Genomic DNA, 20,352 nt, shown 5'->3' on the forward strand with positions numbered 1-20,352 from the left:
GTTTACATTTGCACAGCTGCCCACAGCTCCCAGTGGCTGCGGTTCGCCATTCCTGGCCAATGGGAGCTGTGGGAAGTGGCAGCCAGCACGTCCCTGCAGCCTGCACCACTTCCCGCAGCTCCCATTGGCCAGGTATGGCAAACCACAGCCAATGGGAGCTGTGGGCAGCTGTGCAAATGTAAACACATGGTCTGGCAGCCCACCAGTGGATTACCACTGAAGGATAGCTAAGTGGCTTAAGCATTGTTCTGCTAAACCCAGGGTTGTGAGTTCAATCCTTGAGAGGGCCACTTAGGGATCTGGGGCAAAAATTGGTCCTGCTAGTGAAGGCAGGGGGCTGGACTTGATGACCTTTCAAAGTCCCTTCCAGTTTTAGGAGATTGGTATATCTCCAGTTATTACCTATTACCCTGATGGGCCGTGTGTGGCCCTTGGGGCCACAGGTTGCCCACCACTGCCCTATGCTTTTCCTGCTCACCTCCCCCATGGCTCTTGGAGTCACAGGATTAGAGCACTCAACAGGATTTAGGTGTCTAAATGTCTTTGAAAATCCCACTGGGCACCTATCTGCATCATTAGGCACCTAAATCCTTTGAAAATTTGGACCCTAACTCCCACTGAAATCATGCAGTGACCCTAAAATGAACACCTCACTGCTAACCATGTGCCTGAAAGGACCATAGAGTGGTGTATTTTTACAATACACAAAACTGCAGAATGCTCAGGACATTTTAATGAGAAAAAACTCCTGGGTGAGATAATGATATTTGTCCACAACAGAGAGTAGTTAGAGCGAGGTGCTGGGTCCTGAGGGCGAAATCTGCTACTAGGGGCCAGATTCCTGACGGCAGGTGGGTACCCAAAGATGCAGATAGGCACCTAGTGGGATTTTGTCAATGGGCATTAGGCACCTAGCTGCTTTGGGAAATCCCACTAGGCACCAATCTGCATCTTTAGATGCCTCAAGACCTTTGAAAATCTGGCCTGAAATTCCATTTTTAAAAGTGATATAAAAGCCTAAGGGCTAGCGACACAAAAGTGACATAGGTATTTCACAATCTAAGGGCTAGTGACACAAAAGTGACATAGGTATTTCACAACCTAAAGGTTAGCAACACAAAAGTGACATAGGTATTTCACAACCTAAGGGCTAGCTATACAAAAGGTATTTAACTTTCAGTGGGAGTATGACACATGGGCAGAAAGGGTTAAGCATCCTGCAAGATAAATGACCCAAATTCAACCTTTAGGGACATATTGGTAGATAATGTTTGTGTTTTTGCGTGTTTACATATATATTGTTAGAGGTTAACAATGTAACCAAAGGGTTCCTGTCTATGCTGCATTCTGTTAATTCAGAGATCAACATTTAAATGAACTGTAAATATAGTGATATCATTGTATTGATCTCTCTTGGAAATATGTAGCAAATCACCTGCGAATGGAGGAAAACAGGCAATTGCCTTATATTAATCCCTGTAGCTAATTACCGGTGATGCTTAGGAAATAGGTCTACTTCAGAGTCTCCATAATTGCCTATTGTTTGCCTAAGGACTCCATGCTATCCAGACAAGGCCTGGAACTGTATAAAGGTGTCTTGGGTCCTGATCCTCTTTATCTCAGATCTGTTTGATGCTTTATGCAGGGGAAGCTTAAGTCGTAAGACTGAGATCTCCAGTCCCACCTGGATCACCTTGGATATGAACATTGGACCGAATCTATGGACTAATTCTAAGAACTCTGCAACTCCAAAGCTCACCATCTCTACTACGAAACTGATCTCAGAACTGTACTTATGTCTGTGTGTATACTGATCTTTTAACCAGTACTCTCTCTCTTTTCTTTTTTTAATAAATTTTAGTTTAGTTAATAAGAATTGACTATAGCGTGTATTTGGGTAAGAGCTGAAATAGTCATTAACCTGGCAGGCAATGTGTCCAATCTTTTGAGATTGGTAGAACTTTCTTATATGATGAATAATTTTAGTAATCCTCATCATATTTGACTTCGGTGTCTGGGTGGAGGCCTAAGGCTGGGTTGCTTTAAGGGAACTGTGTTTTGGCTTCTGGGTAACCAGGAAGGTCTTATAGAAGCTGTTTTGAAGCTATCTTGATGGATCTAAGTACTGGAATGACCACCACCTTCTGGGATTGTCTGCCCCATACTTTGTGGTTTGCCCTAATTAAGTAACCTCAGTCTGGCTCCCCTTGGACCCCGGTCAAAGGGAGTCAGGTGCGTAACTGGTTTAGGTGCTTTGGAAAATTCCATCGACTTACCCACCTTGTCTCTCTCACAATCTACCATTGGTAAACCCATGTTCCATTTACTTTCATGTATTTAATTATCCTCTCCTTCAAAATTTGTTCCAAAGACTTGTATACTATTGAGATCAGACTAATGTGTTTCTAGTTGCTCAGGTCACTTCCCCGCCCCTTTATTAAATATAAGTACTATGTTTGCTATTCTTCCATCACATGGTACCACCCCAATTTGATAGCTATCCTAAAAATCTTTACTACTGGATTGACACTTCCATGGGCCAGTTCCTTTGGTATTCTGAGATGGAGATTTTCTGGTTCCCCTGACACATTGAGCTCTTTGAGCTTTATTTCCACCTCAGATGTGATCGTATCCATTTCTAGTCACACATTTCCATCATTAATTTCACATGTTCTACCTTATCATCCTTATTGAAGGCAGGCAAAGCATTAGGGGTGGGGCCATACCTAGATTATCTTTCATTGCTACCATATCCATTTCCATAGCAGCCCCACTTCCTCTTTCCTTGTCCTCTTTTTAATTATAGGGCTAAAGAACCTCTTGCTATTTGCTTTAATTTCCTTTACAAGGACTAACTCAGCTTCACTTTTAGCAAGTCTCACTGTAACCCTACATCACTGACCACCAAGATGTAGCGTTCTCGGCTGATCAATCCCTTCTTTCATTCTTTCAAGCTGGGAGAGGTTGCAAGCAGTTTGGAGGACAGGATTCAAATTTTAAATGACCGTAATAAATGGGAAAATGGTCAGAAATCAGTAAGATAAAACTAAATAAAGACGAGTGCAAAGGACTACACGTAGGAAGGAAAACTCAAATGCCCAAATACAAAATGGGGAATTGACTGACTAGGTAGCAGTACTGCAGAAAATTATACAGGAGTTCCAGTGGATCACAAATTGAATATGAACCAATTACGTGATGCAGTTGCAAAAAAGGCTAATATCATTCTCGTTTGTATTGAGAGGAATGTTATATGTAAAGCACAGGAGGCAATTGTTCTGCTCTACTCAGCACTGGGGAGGCCTCAGTTGCAGCTGTGTCCAGTTCTGGATGCCACGCTGTAGGATAGAGGGGGACAAATTGGACAGAGTCTGGGAAGAACGTGAAAATGAAAAAAAGTTTAGAAAATCTGACCTGTGAGGAAAAGTTTAATAAAACTGGGCATGTTTAGTCTGGAGAAGAAGACTGAGAGGGACCTTCATTTATGTTAAGGGCTGTTATAAACAAGTATGGTGATCAGTCGTTCTTCATAGCCACTAAGGTTAGAATAAGAAGCAATGAAGTTAATCTGCAGCAAGAGAGATTTAGGTTAGCTATAAGGAAAAATTTTTAGTCAGGATAGTTGAGCACTAGAGTAGATTACCAGTGGAGATTGTGGAATCCCTGTCGTTTAAGAACAGGGGGATGGTCAAGGTTTATTTATCCCTTCCCCAACACAGAGGGGATGAACTTAATGATCTTTTGAGGTTCCTTCCAGTCCTACATTTCTATGATTCCTTGTACACTGTTCTCTTAGTTCTAGTATCACTTTGTGGTGGTTATTCATCTAACTATATGTGGATCTTTTCCCTGCAAGCTTTGCTCTTTGCTTGGAATGCAAATTCCAGATAAGTTTTGCCCCTTTGACTTAAAGAAATTCCAAACCTCCTTGTGATGGGGTTTACAGACCTCACACAATGGTACAAGGAATGGTGGAACAGTACTGGATCAAGAAGGCCCTGCTCCTCAGCAGCTGCCGGGCATGCTTGCTATGGAAGACCTGCTTAAAAGAAGCTCAGGCAGCCTGGCAGAGGGGGTCATGGAGGAGACACTGGCTGCAAGAAGGCAGACAGGCTGCAGCCTCTGAGGCAGTGTAATCTACAGGGGAAGGACAGGGGCTGGCTGGGATCCCCTTTCCCCTGACTAAGAGGGGACAATTGGATTCCAAGGGTGAGCTAGGGAGCATCGCTGCCCACCCCCAGCTGAAGCCCTAAATTACCAACACTGTTTAAGCAGAAGGCCGAGCCATGCCCCAGACTGAAGGGAAACAAGAAGGTAGGAAGTGATATGGGGAGGCTGGTCCAGAATGGCAGTCAGAAGGGACTGAGCCATCACTTGCTTCTCTCCCCTGGGTCCTCCACTGGGATTCAGTGGAGAGGGAGAGCCCAGGTCCCCCATTCTTCCCTCCTTCCCCGGCCTCCTGAGAGATACTAGAGGACTCCGGGGGGCAATGAATGACGGCTTAGTTGCTGGGCCCAAGGACTGCCTGGAAGACCAGCCTCAAGGCTCAGAGAGACTCTTTGTCCACAGTTTGACCAATAGGCCCAAGTGAAGCCTGCCACACTCATCCAGGTTAAAGTCTCTGTTATGTGTTGTACAACGCCACTCTTGGGCCCCTCAGTGTTAACACAAGTAATGACTAATCCAATGTTTTCTGCTTGGTGGGATGGTATTGGACTAACAACTTTAACGTGTCTATACTGGACATTATGTAGGCTGGCGGCCCTCTACTATACCTGAGAAATCAATGCTTTACCTGTTGTTGCATTCTCCAGTAATGGTCCGGTAAATGCTACTTGTTGGGCACTTAATGGAACGAATCTGATAGTCACAACCAGTTGCCTTGGAAATAATTGCCTTCTGCTTCCTACTTAGTACATCTGCAAGAGAAGCCAATCAGAGTGAAGCCATTTCTGTCATAATTGCTGGAACAGTCTCCAATAGTTCCATTTCATGGCTCCCCCAGCAGGAAAGCTCTACAGACAAATAGCATCTCATTTAAAAACTCCTCCTAGTTAGGAACACACTCAGTACTTCATGTTCTAGGAATCATATTGTTTGCAACCTTCATCTTTCAGCAGTTTTGGAGCATCTGAAGTGGAGGACAGGTATCGGGACTGATTCAAAAGTGCTAATGACAAAATCGCTACATTTAGAATGCCTGCCTGACTCAAATACTGGTGAGATAAAGCTCCTTTTGGGGGGGTTAAAATGTATGGTGTTTTCAATGACTATGGTGACATAATTTGAGGATAGGTTGAGGGGACTAGGTGGGGACGAAGCAATGGGAGGATTAAAGGATGGGGCAGGAGGAGTAGGGGAGGCTCGTGTGATGGGTTATTGCCCCATCCCAGGTGCCACCTGATGTACTGGGGTACCACTGTGTTACCAGATCTGCCCGTTACTTTGAGGTACGCTCATTTATTAGGGTTACTGTCCTGGGGGTGGGTGTTCTGTAATTCTATCAATGTACAGCTTGTGTCACTTGTGTTTTCATATGGAGCTCTACTTCTCCGTTCTGCAAGTCCCCGCCCAATGGACCTATCCTGCGGGACCTAGGTTCCCCAGGGCTGGGTTTCTCCAGCCCCAGCACCGGATGAGCACACCCACAAACACATACATTAACAGAACAAGTCTGAGCAGACTGGGGCAATCAGCACTGCCAGGCTGACCCCTTACATGTCTCTGGACTCACTGGGCTGGATGAAGCAGCACTTTCAAGCTGCCACCCTTATGTGTCCCTATCCCCACTCTCACATGACCATTGTACTGGCAGTCACCTACTTGATGAGCAAACCCCACAGTATTTTGGGCGCTGCGGGGATCTTTAGCTTAGGGAAAAGAAGTTTTGCTGTAGAGTGAATGGGGGAAGCTAAAAACACAAAAGAGTAAAGTTCAGCAAGAGAGAGAGAAACAACCAGCTTAACCATAAAAGTTATTTATTGAATACTAGTGATAACTACACAAGGAGGCTAAACCAACTTACCATACATCATTAAAGGTTAATACCTAAGGTAGGAAGCAAAACAGAGAGAGAGAGACAAAGAGGTGGGATCTCACCCACTCCATGAGGCTTGAACTGGTGGGGGTTCCCAGGTGATGGTGGTAGCTCAGGGTCCTGAGTGCTGGAGACAGGCAGAACCCCCAGCACGATCAGTCAGGAGAAGATGGAGTCCTAGTGGAACTGATGCATAGTTTGGATCTAAGCATCAGAACACTGACTGGAGAGTGAGTAGGGATTTTTGTAGAGAAATTACAATGGTTGAAGGGAGAACACTAGATTTGTTTGTGGGTAAACTGATGACTCAGGGGTTTTCTTTAGGCTAGACAAAAGGAGCTGATCACTCTTGGCTATGGATGGTGTTTTCTTCCAGGGAGCTCACAATGCAACTAGGCTGCTTCAGTATTTGGAGATCAATCAAGGATTCATGACTAGAATTGGTCTGATAACTGCTGAGCTGGGTGTGTCCAGGCATAGGTTCATTAGCATCTGGAGCAGAGATTCCCATGATGCAGTGCTTCCCTGCTTTTTCTGGTCCCAGAGTTCAGTGCAGTTCTCTGTTCTCCATTCTGTATGCAAATTGAGATGTCTCCTTGTCCCATTTTTCATGCAGATAAGGCTAGGGGAGTTGTCTCTGTTCTTCATTTTGTATGCTAACGGAGATGTCTTAATCTTGTCACCCTTGTCAGGAGTGGTCTAGGTGTGTCTTCCAATGCCCTTCACTGCTCTCTGCAAGTTTTCTCCTCTGGTAGGTTTTGGTTTAAGCAGAGGCCGGGGGTCTTTCATGAGTCAGGCTGGATACTGTACCCTGGTTCCCCAAGAACACAGAGCTGACTGGTATCAACTGAGCCCAGTGGTTCCACCAGCCTGGGTTCCCTTACCCTGCCCTGCTGAGCCAGGCCACCAAGCCTCCTCCAGCAATGTGTAGGTAGAACCCAGCTTCAGAGAGACACAGACACTGAAATCAGCTCTGCCTGGGAAGACTCAGCTCGGGGATTGCCCAGCACTCAAGTGCACTCCCCCTCTGGGGTGCAAACCCAAAATTGTATCATCTTGCGCTGCACAGAGACCTTACAGTGTAAGCTCATGCAATCCACCCCCTCCCTCAATGTGGAGGAAGATAGGCACAGTTTTTCACTCCCCAGTTATGGATTGCACAAACTGATTTAAAGAAAACAAAACCAGTTTATTAACTACAAAGGAACGATTTTAAGTGATTGCTTTGATCAGTTTGCTATCCCTTATAGATTACTGAGCAAATAAAGCCAATACACAAACTAAACTTAATACACTAAAGAAACTGGCTACAAGTAGTAATTTCTCACCCTAAATGTTGTTTTAAGCAGATTGCAGAGATTCTTGAAGACAAACTGCGCTTGCTTGGCAGCTTAGAATGCCAGATATTCCTTTCACAGGCCAGACACCTTCTAGCCTGGGTCCAGTCCTTTCTTTTCCAATTCAATCTTAGGAGTTTTCAGAAGTCTGGAAAAATACTAGCAGTCCAAGATGGAGTCCAGTACCAGGTGACATGATCACATGACCCTGCCATATCAAAGCAGCCCTAAATCCTCCAGAAGACTTCCCAGGAAGGTGAGAGATCAGCATTTTCAAAGTCCTATTGTTCTCACTAATGGCCCATTGGCTAACCAGCCAGACTAATTGCATTTTGTTTGATGGGTGGTCCCCCGGTGAAAACACTTTTGTATTTGATACATAGTCCCTATTCCTAACTTCAGATATACAAATGATACAGGCATACAAATAGAATAATCATATTCAGAAAATCATAACCTTTCCAATCATACCTCACATGACCCATCTTGCATAGAACATGTTTTAGTTATGTCATATTCATATCATAACAATATCTCTATGAAGAATATGGGGCACCTCCCCCCCCCGAGGGTTGGTCACTGACTAATGCGAAGGCAGTGTGCCTAAAATCCTCTTTAGGTCTTGGTTATCTAACTTCCCAGTGTTACCAAAAATTGTGGAGTTATTCACACATGTTTTTACAAAGTCCTGGCTTTCTTTTTCCAAGTTGCCTGAAAGCCATTTAGAGTACAGCATTGTTAACACAATGTAGATATTAATACCTTTTAGAATGCAGGTGTTTTGGCATTTAGTCACCAATGCCAGGAGGTGGTGTGCCTCAGTTTCCCCTTCCACACAGCAGTCTAAGTTCGTTACGCTTTTTTCTGCTGTGCCAAGCTCTAAGCTTGTTTACAGGTACTAGCTGAGAAGCAGTACTATTATAGGACTTCCTTGTTACTACCTCTAGCTTGTTCAAAAGTGTCTGCCAAAAGTCATGCATGCTACACATTGACAGGATTCCTGCTAATGAGCCATGTACAGTCTTATGTGCACAGTACCTGTGATATTAAACTTTCCTTTCACAATCCGATGCAGCTTCTTCTTCAGAAGGCTCAGGGTGGTTTCCATGTAATCGGCAGCTCGGATTGCAGACCTGGTTCCTGCCACTGGATCCTTTAAATGTTTCAGAAAATCTGAGGGGCTGATGTCTTTTTCCTGTATGGCCTCTTTTGCTCTGGAAAAAAGGGATCTTGAAGTGGTGCACCAGTCACTGCTGTACAGAACAACTGAGGAACAGAGCTGCAGCAGCCAGCTCAACACTGATCTTTCCTACACCCTGAGCAGCAGCCTCAGGGTTCCCAGGTCATCACTGTAAGGGACACCTCATTCCAGTCTGTAACCCCCACTTGGCAAACATTTGCTATTTTCTATAAATAATTCAACTTTGTGTTATGCTTCTCCTTATACAGAATCATGCTAATTTATATGAAGTTACAAGTGGTTGGGTTTGTGAATTGCCTGCTAAGTGTGAATGCAGTGGATCTCGTGAGACTTCTAGATAGCCTTATAGGTAGTGCTGGGGAGGAGACATGGTCATGGTACGTGTAGGTACCAATGAGAACGGAAAGGTAGGACAGAGGTCCTGGAGGTCAAATTTAGACTGCTAGGGAAGAGATTAAAGCACAGCACCTTCATGGTAGCATTCTCTGAAATGCTTCCAGTTCCATGCACAGGGTCATTGAAGCAGGGAGAACTGCAAGGTCTCAATCTGTGGATGAGACGATGGTGTAGGGAAGAGGGATTAGGTTTATTAGGAATTGAGGAACCTTGGGGAAAGGAGGAGCCTATACAGGAGGGATGGGCTTAACCATAACCAAAATGGAACCAGACACCGGGCACATAACATTCAAAAGGTTGTAGAGGATTTTTTTTATTTCAGGTCTGGGGCAAAGCTGACAAGTGTGGAGCAGCACGTGGTTCAGGTAGAGACATCCCCTAGGGATACATTTATTAGAGAGGGAACTCTATATCCTACTATGGAGGACAGGAAAGAAGTTAGTAAAGCACAGGTGTGAGCCAGTGAGGAACAGTCAAACGTAAAATAATCCCATTTAAACATAACACATGAAGGCAAGCAACTGAATATTGACAAAATGCACAAGTGCTTATAACCAAATGTGAGATGTCTCAATACTAAGATGGGTGAACTAGAATGTCATTAAATAAGGGCAGTGATATAACAGGCATGGTAGAAACTTTGTGGGACGAAGATAATCAATGGGACATGGCAATATTGAGGAACAAAATGTACAGGAATGACAGAGTAGGTTCGCCTTGGTGAGCGAGTGGCAATACATCTTAAATAAAGCAGAGTCAAATAAGGTGAAAATCTTAAATGAATCATACTGTACAACAGAGTCTCTATGGAAAGAAATTCCGTGCTTATACTGCCAACCACCTGACCAAGATGGTGACAGTGATTGTGAAATGCTATGGGAGATGGGATGGGGTGGTATCATAACCTTAGTCCCAGATTTGGACCTTAGCGTCCAAAATATGGGGGTTAGCATGAAAACCTCCAAGCTTAGTTACCAGCTTGGACCTGGTACTTGCTGCCACCACCCAAAAAATTAGAGTGTTTTGGGGCACTCTGGTCCCCCTGAAAACCCTTCCCTGGGGACCCCAAGACCCAAATCCCTTGAGTCTCACAACAAAGGGAAATAATCCTTTTTCCCTTCCCCTCTCCAGGTGCTCCTGGAGAGATACACAGACACAAGCTCTGTGAAACTACACAGAGTGACTCCCCCTCTCTGTTCCCAATCCTGGAAACAAAAAGTACTTTCCTATTCCCCCAGAGGGAATGCAAAATCAGGCTAGCAAATCCAACACACAGATCTCCCCGATTTTTTCCTCCCACCAATTCCCTGGTGAGTACAGACTCAATTTCCCTGAAGTAAAGAAAAACTCCAACAGGTCTAAAAAGAAAGCTTTATATAAAAAAAAAGAAAGAAAAATACATACAAATGGTCTCTCTGTATTAAGATGATACAATACAGGGTCAATTGCTTAAAAGAATATTGAATAAACAGCCTTATTCAAAAAGAATACAAATCAAAGCACTCCAGCACTTATATTCATGCAAATACCAAAGAAAAGAAACCATATAACTTACTATCTGATCTCTTTGTCCTTACACTTAGAAACAGAAGACTAGAAAGTAGAAACTACTTCTCCAAAGCTCAGAGAAAGCAGGCAGACAGACAAAAGACTCAGACACAAACTTCCCTCCACCCAGAGTTGAAAAAATCCGGTTTCCTGATTGGTCCTCTGGTCAGGTGCTTCAGGTGAAAGAGACATTAACCCTTAGCTATCTGTTTATGACAGGTGGACTAGGTTTGGAGGCCCCTCCTAGAGTGCTCACAGCTTTACCACACCGCACCCCAGAAAAGGGAAGTAGAGAGGTTCTCTAAGCTGCCTTGAGCAGCTGTGTGGGAAGCAGCTAATCACTGCCCAGCAAGCTAGCATAAAATGCTGCAGGGCCAGAGTGAGATGAGTTTCATGCTGGAGCTGGAGAAGAGTGGATGGTGTGCCTGGCTGGCTGAGGGAGTTAAAGGACCTGGACAGAGCAGTGCTGTCAGAAGCTGGGGGGATGTGAAGGAATTCCAGGCTGGCTGCTGGGACTATCAAGACGAGGCCCTGAGGTAAGGGCAAAGAATGAACGGGGGCTGCGGGGAAGTGGCACAGGGAACTGTAGCAGTGACACAGTTTATTTAAAGGGGCATGGTGGACGGATTCTATCTATAGGGGCTGAGACCTATAGTAGAGAGTTGGTCAGGTCCCTCCCACCAGCCACTGAGAAACTGGCTTGGACTTTGATACACCCCAGAAGGGGAACTGAACTCTATTAGTGGCCTAGCTAAAGATCTGGGACCAGAAAGGCCTAGAGTCTCCAGGGAGGGAGCCCTGGGGGACATGGACTCACACCAAGGTGAAGACTGCTTGAAGTGCAGGGACAATTTGAAAGAGCCCAGAAGGGACTGAGACAGTTCGAACCAGGGTACTGTGCTAGGCCTGCTGGATTGATTGGGGAGTGAACCCAAAGGCTGGGCTGCAGATTGTGGGACCTTACAGAGGGCACTGAGATATACATCCAACAGGGGGCCCATCCCGGAAGGGGGTTGATTTTTATCTCACATACAGACTGTGTGACTCAACCGGAGTCCACCACAAACAGAGAAAGAGAGAGCAGGCACATGGGCTGTGACAGGGCGCTCATGAGAAGTGGAAGTATCCCATTACATATGGTACCTGAAGTGGGATATTTGAACCGGCCCCTGTAAGCAAGGGGCACATGGAGCTCTTCTTGTAAGAGTTCTAGGCCAGCAGCAGCTCCAGCAAACTGCCCAGCAGCAGCAACTCCAGGATCACCAATCTCAGCCTTGGCAGGGAGCCTGTCAGCCATGACAGTGTCCACTCCGGACCAGCCATCACAGATGCCATAAAGGAAAGAGCCATAAGACTCCACCATGGCGCTGCAGGTACTATGGGCAAGTGGATCAGGCAAAATAGTTTCTCCCTGATCCAAGCCATGGTTGCAAGGCCAGCCAAGTTGTCTTGAGGGCCACCTAGACCAGTGAAGGCCAGGCTGACCAAGACACCTGGCCAGGAATGAACAGAGGACCACACAACTTAATGTAGTGCTTGGAAGGCTGCCCCAGGGGCAATTTGTTTCCGTTGTGGGAAAATGGGCCACATAAGAAGGTATTGCCCTGAGAAAAACTTGAACTCTGGAAAGCAGTACTAGTATTATCATAGACCTAGGACTCCCCGTAACTGGCAAAACTGGGCTAGACAAGGAAGCAGGACTGGGTTCACGCAGTAGAAATGGGAAAACAGTCTTGGGGGGTTGAACAACCGTTCTGCTGAAGACAAGACTCAGTCTCCAGCCTCCATCCTGAGGAAAGAGAACATGGGGAATGTACCTAATGTGTCACAGGACCAGGGCCTGAAATAACTCTGGTGGGGAAAAGCCTAATGAGAGGCCCTGAGGGACAGCAGGGTTCCCTGATGGGAGGTGTTGGAGACAGAAGGAAACCTGTTTCACAGGGTCTGGAAGCTTAGAGAATGACTGATAGGCAGGACTCTTGGTTGGGCACCAGGCACCCCTAAAACCTGCAGAACCAGATGAATGTTGTTTGGCATGAATTAAACATCAGGATGAAGTCTTATGGGACCTAGATGCAGGGAATGAAATGGACATGTTTTCAAGTGGTGAAAGTGCTGGCCAAGCAGCTGGGACAGACCAATCAGGAGATGGCCAACCTTGAGAAGGTGAAGCTGGCACTGAATTTACAGTTGGCCAAGGAAAGTAAAATGTGTCTGCCCAGGAGACAAAACACTGGGTACACAGGGGATGAGGAGCAGGAGCCCTGTGAAGGAGGTGAGCTGAACCGAGACCTGGAGGAAGAAGTCTCCAGCCTAAAAGACAGACAGATGATGTTGGGCATCTGCTTGTTCTGCAGAGGTAATGATCTGCATACTATAGAGACCAATGGGAATGTACAGAAATGGAGGTGCAAGAAAAGGGAGGAGGGAGGGATAGCTCAGTGGTTTGAGCATTGGCCTGCTAAACCCAGGGTTGTGAGTTCAATCCTTGAAGGGGCCATTTGGGGAACTGGGGTAAAAATCTGGGGATTGGTTCTGCTTTGAGCAGGGAGTTGAACTAGATCCTCTCCTGTGGTCCCTTCCAACCCTGATATTCTAGGAGAGAGAAACCCTCTCCTTGAGCAGAACACTGAAGGAAAACCAGCAACAGAAGCTGGATCTAGAAAAGAGCCAGCAAGCCTTAGAGGAGCAGCTTACCATGCTGAGAAAGGAGCTAAAGACTAAGATCAGAGAAGTGATCCCCTCCTGTATGGGTGTGCAGGTCTGAGGCACTGATGTGTGTCTGGAAACCCATGATAAGATAGTGAGCACAGAAAGAGAGTAGCAGGAGGCTGGTGTGGATATGAGTGGGTTGGCTGATGGGTCAGGCACCCAGAAAGGCCACCCAAAAGGAATGGGTAGCAGTCTAATAAAGAAGCGGGTGCTCTATGGCAGGAACGCTAAGATCTCATGCACAATAGAAGCTGCAATAATGTCAGTAGCCCCCTCAGCTACACAGCAGAGCTCTACAACAAGGAACTGGGTGAGCTAGAAGAGAAGGCTGCTCCTGCTGATTGGAACCAGGCTGAAATCCTGGAACCATGGACACAGGTTGTTCAATACCATCAGGAAATGGAAGAGATCTGCTCTTCATGGGACAGGATCGTAAAACAAGCAGTAAAATTGGGAGGAAGAGCTGACCTGTTTCAGAGTGGGAAGGAGCAGGGCTTTATGCTGCAAAAGGAGCTGACTAAGCTCTAGAGCCTGATCAAGGTCCAACTTGGCTAAGGAGAAACAGCTGAGATTGTGTGGACTGAGGCTGCTACAGAAGGAAGTTGGCTTGGACAAGGACATGCATCTGCCTGCTGAAGCAGAGAGCTGCCTGACTGTGGCTCTTAAACACCAAAGTCTTGATCTGGAGGCAGAGCAGAGCCAAAACTGGAACTCTGCTAAAAGGAAGGGCTCTTCCTAGAGGAAAAAGGAAGCTTAAAATGGTCCAAACCTGCTAAATGTCATCCACACAATAGTGTGGGTAAGGAAATAACAAAAATGGGTGTTGCTACGCTAGGTATTGAAAGCAGTGGGCAAAACAGTACAGTCCCTTGTCTTTGGAAATCTGGGAAGGGAACTGAAGCTGGATAGAAAAGTCCTTAACTCTGAAGAGTGAATATGCAGACGCATACAGAGAGACTCCTCTCCAGATCAGGAAGCCACAGTAAAAGACTTTCTTTCTGGGCAAATCCCGGTTCTGTTAACCACCCTAGGAGGACTAAAGCAACAGTAGCAAGTAATGCAATCTGTGTGACCAGGAGCAAGGAAGATCCAGGACGAACTCTGTTCTGCACATTATCTTTCTGTTTGGAGATGGTGCTTACATCACTAAACCAACACCTGTTTAAATGTGTAGCACTATCCACCTTATTCCATCCTTGCAAATAAATGGAATATCCAGCCAGGGCAGATAAAGATATCAACTGCATATTTCTGCAAAAATTAATAGTATTGGAATAACCAGTTTAATGCCTAATAATGACAATTTGAATATCAGAGTTACTACCAGCTTGTGATGAATAGCACAGTCAATATTAGAGCCAGGCAAAAAATGTTAATTCATTCACCAAAAATGGTTTCATTCAATCAAAACCTATTTGTGTTGAATCTATCAAATAATGTTGATAAAAAATAAATGTTTCAGAAATGTTGAAACAAAATGTTTTATTTTGACCCAACTTAAAAGTTTTTATAATGATTTTAAGGCATTTTAACAAAAGCAAAGCAGGACAAGCGTCACAAAATGGCTGGACAGGAGAGCAGAAGGAGGAAGCTTCCTTTTTAACCGTTAGCCCTGTGGTGACAGCACTCAGCTACACGGTGGGAAACCCAGTTCAATTCTCTCTTAACCCCAAAGCATTTTTAAATAAGTCTTCACAAAAAAGATAGAGTTTCCAAAAGGGAATTACACCTAATTTTGGACAGTCTAATATGATCTCTAAGAAGTGTTTTGTCCAATAACCAGGACCGGCGCAATCCATTAGGCAATATAGGCAGTCACCTAGGGCACTAACATTTGGGGGGCAGTGACCACAGTGGCCAGATCTTTGGCCGCCCAGGTTGTCGGCGGTATTTTGGGGGTGGGACCTTCCTCCGCCTCTGTCAGGGATGGCATTTTGGGGACAGGACCTTCCACCACCTGGGGCAGCAAAAAAGCTGGTGGTGCTCCTGCCAATAACCTCAAGCTTTCCTCCAAAATTCTCCCCTGCTACAGACCAAACATGCCATATTTCCCATATCAGAGAGAGGGGCTGGTATTTTCCAGAATGATTCGACAGCATTGATATTGAGACTAGAATCAACTAAACCCCTCCGTACCAAATCACTGTAGAGATAGTGATGAGCGATGATGATCCCTGGCTGCTGCTGGTCCTCGCAGAGCTGACTGGTCATGTCGTGCTGACTCTCCTTATTTCCACCGACTGAGCCACATTAAAAGAAGCTAAAATATGTGTACTTTCCTAATATCTCTTTGCACTGTAAGCAATTGCTGTAGTTGCCTTAGCAGTACTGTGTGATCACAAATGGGAGAGGAGGTGGTCCATGCCATTGTGGAGGGAAGAGATTAGTGCACGTGGTGTGATCCAGGCTAGGAAAAATTTCAGAACCCTGAACTATGATGTCACCATAACAAATACATATTTGTACAAAAGCAAAATTCCCCAGCTAATGGTATCATGTTCCCATGTTTTTTGTAAAATTGTACCCCCAGTATGGATAACATAAGGTGAACTGACCTGTCCCGTTCGTACTTGTATGCAGCATCCACCAGCTTCTTGGCTTCATCAGTGCTGCTCAGAAAGAATGGATCTGGCAGCGTCTCCATGATATCTAGTCCAAAGAGAGGAAAGAGCAGGACATAAGGACAACGCCTTCCCACCAGCTCACTGCACAGACCCAAAGTGAAAGGAGCACATTTCTTCTCCTTCATGCTGTGAACTTGCTGGATTCACCTTTAGGCACTTAAAGCCAAGACTGAGTTTTGATTGAGAATTTGATTCAGAAAGTTGTTCATATATAATAGAGCCATAAAAAAGGTTCAAAGAGCCAAAGAAAGGGAGATGTGAAACGAAGTTAAACCTAGGGATAACTGGGTGAAATTGAATGTCCTGTTCATATAGGTGAGGTCACACTAAATGATCTAATGGTCCCTTCTAGCCTTATGCTCTATTAATCATAGAGCTCTTGATTTTCCAGTTCTCAAGAGGACCAGGATGTGTTCCAGGAAGGAAATTAATAGGTAGAAACTTTTGGATAGCCAGCCATTCTTCAGCTCAAAGCTGAAGCTGACCCTGTCTGCATCTGCTTTCTCAATTCTCTCTTCTCCCACAAGACCTATGGCCAGTGATCTGAGGTCCCAGTCATCCAAGACACAGCCCAGTTCTCCTCAGGCTCAATCCCTGCTACCAACTGAGGTCCTACCGGTATTGATAACCCCAAGGGTTCAAAAATCATGAGTCATATAAAAAGCACATGATGTTGGCTTAAAACACATGAGAAGTTGAAAGGTTTTATGTTGGGAGAGAGGAAGAAGGTTATTAGCCTTCTGGTTTCGGAGCTTTTAAGGGGAAGCTATTCACCTTCATTTCAGGTTCAAAATTCAACCTAAAAAATAAGCCTTCCAGCTGGTGGCTCCCAGATGCCTGCTCCAGCCCCCTGGAGTTGGGAAGCTGCCATTCTAGTGTAATACTTGCGTCTACTCTCTCCGCTCCCTTATTATTCATAAGGTGGGCAGCACTGGTCCTCACATTGGTTACCTAGAGTTGTCAGCAAACATTGTGTAATAACTGTGACTCAATTTCCTTACCCCGATCACTGCAGATAAAGCTGGGTGGGTCCAACTGCAAGCCTACAGCTTTCATCAATGCAGCTGTAACTTCTCAGTCTTTTTATCCTTCAGTGGCTGACATCAAAATGATGGAATTTAAAACTTCAAATGTGCATATTTTTGGCCAGGGTATCTTTAGCTATGGGTGTCTTTAGTCAGTAAACTTTCTATATCTTAAGTCTCTAGACTTTCCATAAAATGAGTTTACTCAGAAACAGGGATTTCTCAGGGGACAGGTTTGTAGTCAACAGGTTTTATGTAGGGAAAACTTTCTGCGCTAGAATGGCTGTACATAAAAAAATTTCTGAGTGTCCTCCTGCAAATGTTGCATACAAATCTTAAGCACTAAAATTTCCATTGCTCCATGAATCCATTTCTCTCCCCAGACACACCCTAGTGCAGGATCCTGGTCTACCTTCATTCCCAGCTGACACAATCAGTGTGATAGTGCTAAGAAACCAAGAACGGTTACAGAACTCAGACACTCTGCAGATTCAGGACATATGGCGTTTCTAAGATTAGGTTTGGCCTGGGCTTGGACTAGGACTGCTGAGAAGGAGTCTAGACCCAACTACCCAACCCTTCCAATAGAGCCTGCAGTGACTCAGCCCTCAGGCACGGGGCAGCAGCCTATCCCTGAGTAGAGCCTGGGTCAGATGACCCCCACGCTCAGGTATTTCCCCTACCCCATCAGAGCTGCAAGTTAGTCCATGCAACAGCACTAGCTGGGCAGTGACCCTCCTGCTTCCTTGCCATGTAACAGACTCTAGATTCCCAGCCTGCCTCTGATGCAGTGCTGGTTCCTGCCCCAGCCTGCCCATGCCCTGCTCTGACCTCCAGCCCTGACTCCAGGTAGTTTGGCTTGTCTACAGATTCTGACCACCTGGCTTCAACCTCCACTCCCACCAGCAGGCCTGACTGCCTGGAGCCAGCACCTGACAGCTCCCTGTGTAACTTACCTAGACTGTTGTTTTGTGTAATTTTTCATGTCCCCTCTCTAACATAAACAATCCCAGTCTTTTCCGTCTCTCTCCAGAGGAGAGTTTTGCCGTTCCCTAATCATTCTCATTGCCCTTCTCTGAAGGCCCTGGAATGATACATTCTCCTTTTCTGAGATGGGATGGACAACACCGAACACAGAATTCCAGATAACGGAACTGATTTATATAACAGCCATGTTTTCCTTATCCCTCTTCATCCCCTTCTTTATGTGTCAGAATATCCTGTCTGCTTTTTTGACCACAGCTGTATATTGGGCAAAGGGCTTTATTCAGCTGTTTATAGTGAAGCTCAGGTCACTTTCCTGAGTTGATTCCATTAATTTAGAGCCTTGTACAGTTTATGAGTATTTTTTATTAACACTGAATTTCGTCTGTCATTCTGTTACTCATTCACTTAGCTTGGATAGATCTGTCTGAAGTATCTCACAGTCTTCCAGGGTTTGACTAACCTGAATAACTTTGTGTCATCTGCATATAAATTTGTCAACTGTGTCCGGTTGCTGCTGGAATATTGTGTCCAGTCCTGGAGTCCACAATTCATGAAGGATGTTAATAAATTGAAGAGAGGGTCAGAGAAGAGTCATGAGATTGACACAAGGATGAGAAAATCTGCCTTATAATGAGAGGCTCAAGAATTTCAATCTGTTTCATTTAACAAATAGAAAATTAAGAAGTGATTTGATTATGTCTGAAAGTATCTACGTGGGGAACAAATAATTCATACTGGGCTCTTCAGTCGAGCAGACAAAGGTCTAACATGATCCAATTGCTGAAAGATGAAGCTAGACAAATTCAGACTGGATATAAGGCGTGAATTCTGAACAGCTGGAGTAATTAATTGCTGGAACAATTTAGCCAGGGTCACTGTGGATTCTCCATCACTGACAATTTTGAAGCAAGAGCTGATGTTTTTCTAAAAATATGCTCTAGGAATTATTTTGGGGAACTTTTGTGGCCTGTGTAACATTCGAGGTCAGACTAGATGATCACACTGGTCCCTTCTGGCCTTGGAATCTATGAATATACAAGGCTGATGAAAGAAATAAGTTAGTTTTTCAGCAATATCCTTCTCAATTTTAATTGCTCTCTTTAACCCTCTGGTAAGTCAGTGGATCCACTGATTCTTTAGTGGGCTTCCTGCTTCTTCTAGAGAATTTCTCATTGTGTTTATACCTTCAACTATTTACTGTACAAAATCCATCCCAGCCCTCCTCCTTTCCCTCTTACATATTGACTGCTGTAGTGTGTGTTCTTGTTCATTGGCTTGGCTGGAGCTGGATTTCCAAATAACCTCTTGAAGACTTGAACTTTGCCATTTACTTTTCTTTTCCTGGTTCCCTTCTTGCTCAGCAGTTTGCACAAGCCTGCTACTGTTTTCTTAGGTGGACAGATCTAAGGGTGTTGCTTCCTTTGCTCTTGGCATTAGGGCTTTTCTGAAAAGCTTCCTTATTGTACTGAAATCACCTTTTCTCCATTTAGTGTCACTGTGACCGGTTTTTGTACCTTATTTCCCTTTGCTATTAAGCATAGTTATGTTGTGGTTGTTGTTCCTTGTTGGCTTATTGGAAGACGCCATGAGTTGGGGCCTTTCAATTCATTATATGCTGAAGTAATTTGAATCAAACCTGTATGCAGAATCTGTACATCCCCCAAGACTCTACTGAGCAATTTTTAGTCATAACCATTTCTATAGAACCTTTAATCCTAGCTGGAGTCCATGAATTTTTTCAGTGCATAAACACTTAAAAACATAAATCTTTACAGCTGAAGTCTAATTGTAGGGGACATTGGTGGTGACCCTTACTATAGAACTTGCCCAGGACTTCCCATTATAGCACCCTGTTTTCCGTTGTTAGAACTTGGCCAATCTTTAATCTTTCAGGGGCTGGAACGTTCCAGGAGTGCTTTCTGCCTCAGGCTGAATATTTCTGGCAAGTTTAAGCAAAACAGTTCAGCTGTTTCTATGAATGAACTTTTGCCAACTTTTTTTCCAGCCATTTCCTTGAAGAGCTCTAGTGCCTCCATGAGTTGAGAACTGAAATTTAGCAGGAGAATAAGCCTGGAATCAGTGGTTTATTTATTGTAAAAAAAATGAGCTGCCCTGTTTTTGCCAAAACTTTCCCAAGCAAATGTTAACTTTTTTGAGGGAGGGTGTGAGATATGGTGTGGATGCAAAAGCAACCCCTTTAGGACATGGAGTTTTTTTCATTATATTGCCAATTCATTTTGTTTTACTACAGAGGACACTAGTGAGTCAGCATGTCCCTGGACTCGGACACTAGTGCACTGTGCATTAGGAAACCTGGGTTCTGTTCTTGCCTCTACTGTATGTGACTCTTTATGTCCTGGAGGCAGGCATCTAACCTCTCTGTGCCTCAGTTTCCCCATCTGTAAAAAGGGGATAATGATCAGGTTCTCTGAAGTCCTTGGCTATTCATAGTGACTGTATACTTCCCAGGTATATGTTTTATTTT

The 20,352-nt window shown here is 44.8% G+C and overlaps 1 protein-coding gene across 1 annotated transcript in view; it reads right to left on the minus strand.

Moving 5' to 3' along the window:
- The window catches only part of LOC127037334 (myeloperoxidase-like), a 37,926-nt gene extending 29,444 nt beyond the window's left edge, over window positions 1–8,482 (minus strand). Inside the window, exons 1-2 of the mRNA XM_050928932.1 lie at window positions 8,413–8,482; window positions 4,796–4,919 (exon numbers count right to left, since the gene is read on the minus strand). Of these exons, the coding sequence (XP_050784889.1) occupies window positions 4,796–4,919; window positions 8,413–8,482 (194 nt within the window). The remainder of the gene's footprint in view (window positions 1–4,795; window positions 4,920–8,412) is intronic.
- Between the last annotated feature and the right edge of the window lie 11,870 nt (window positions 8,483–20,352).

The sequence above is a fragment of the Gopherus flavomarginatus genome, chromosome 19 (genome assembly GCF_025201925.1).
Source record: "Gopherus flavomarginatus isolate rGopFla2 chromosome 19, rGopFla2.mat.asm, whole genome shotgun sequence".
In the NCBI taxonomy this organism is placed as follows: domain Eukaryota; kingdom Metazoa; phylum Chordata; order Testudines; family Testudinidae; genus Gopherus; species Gopherus flavomarginatus.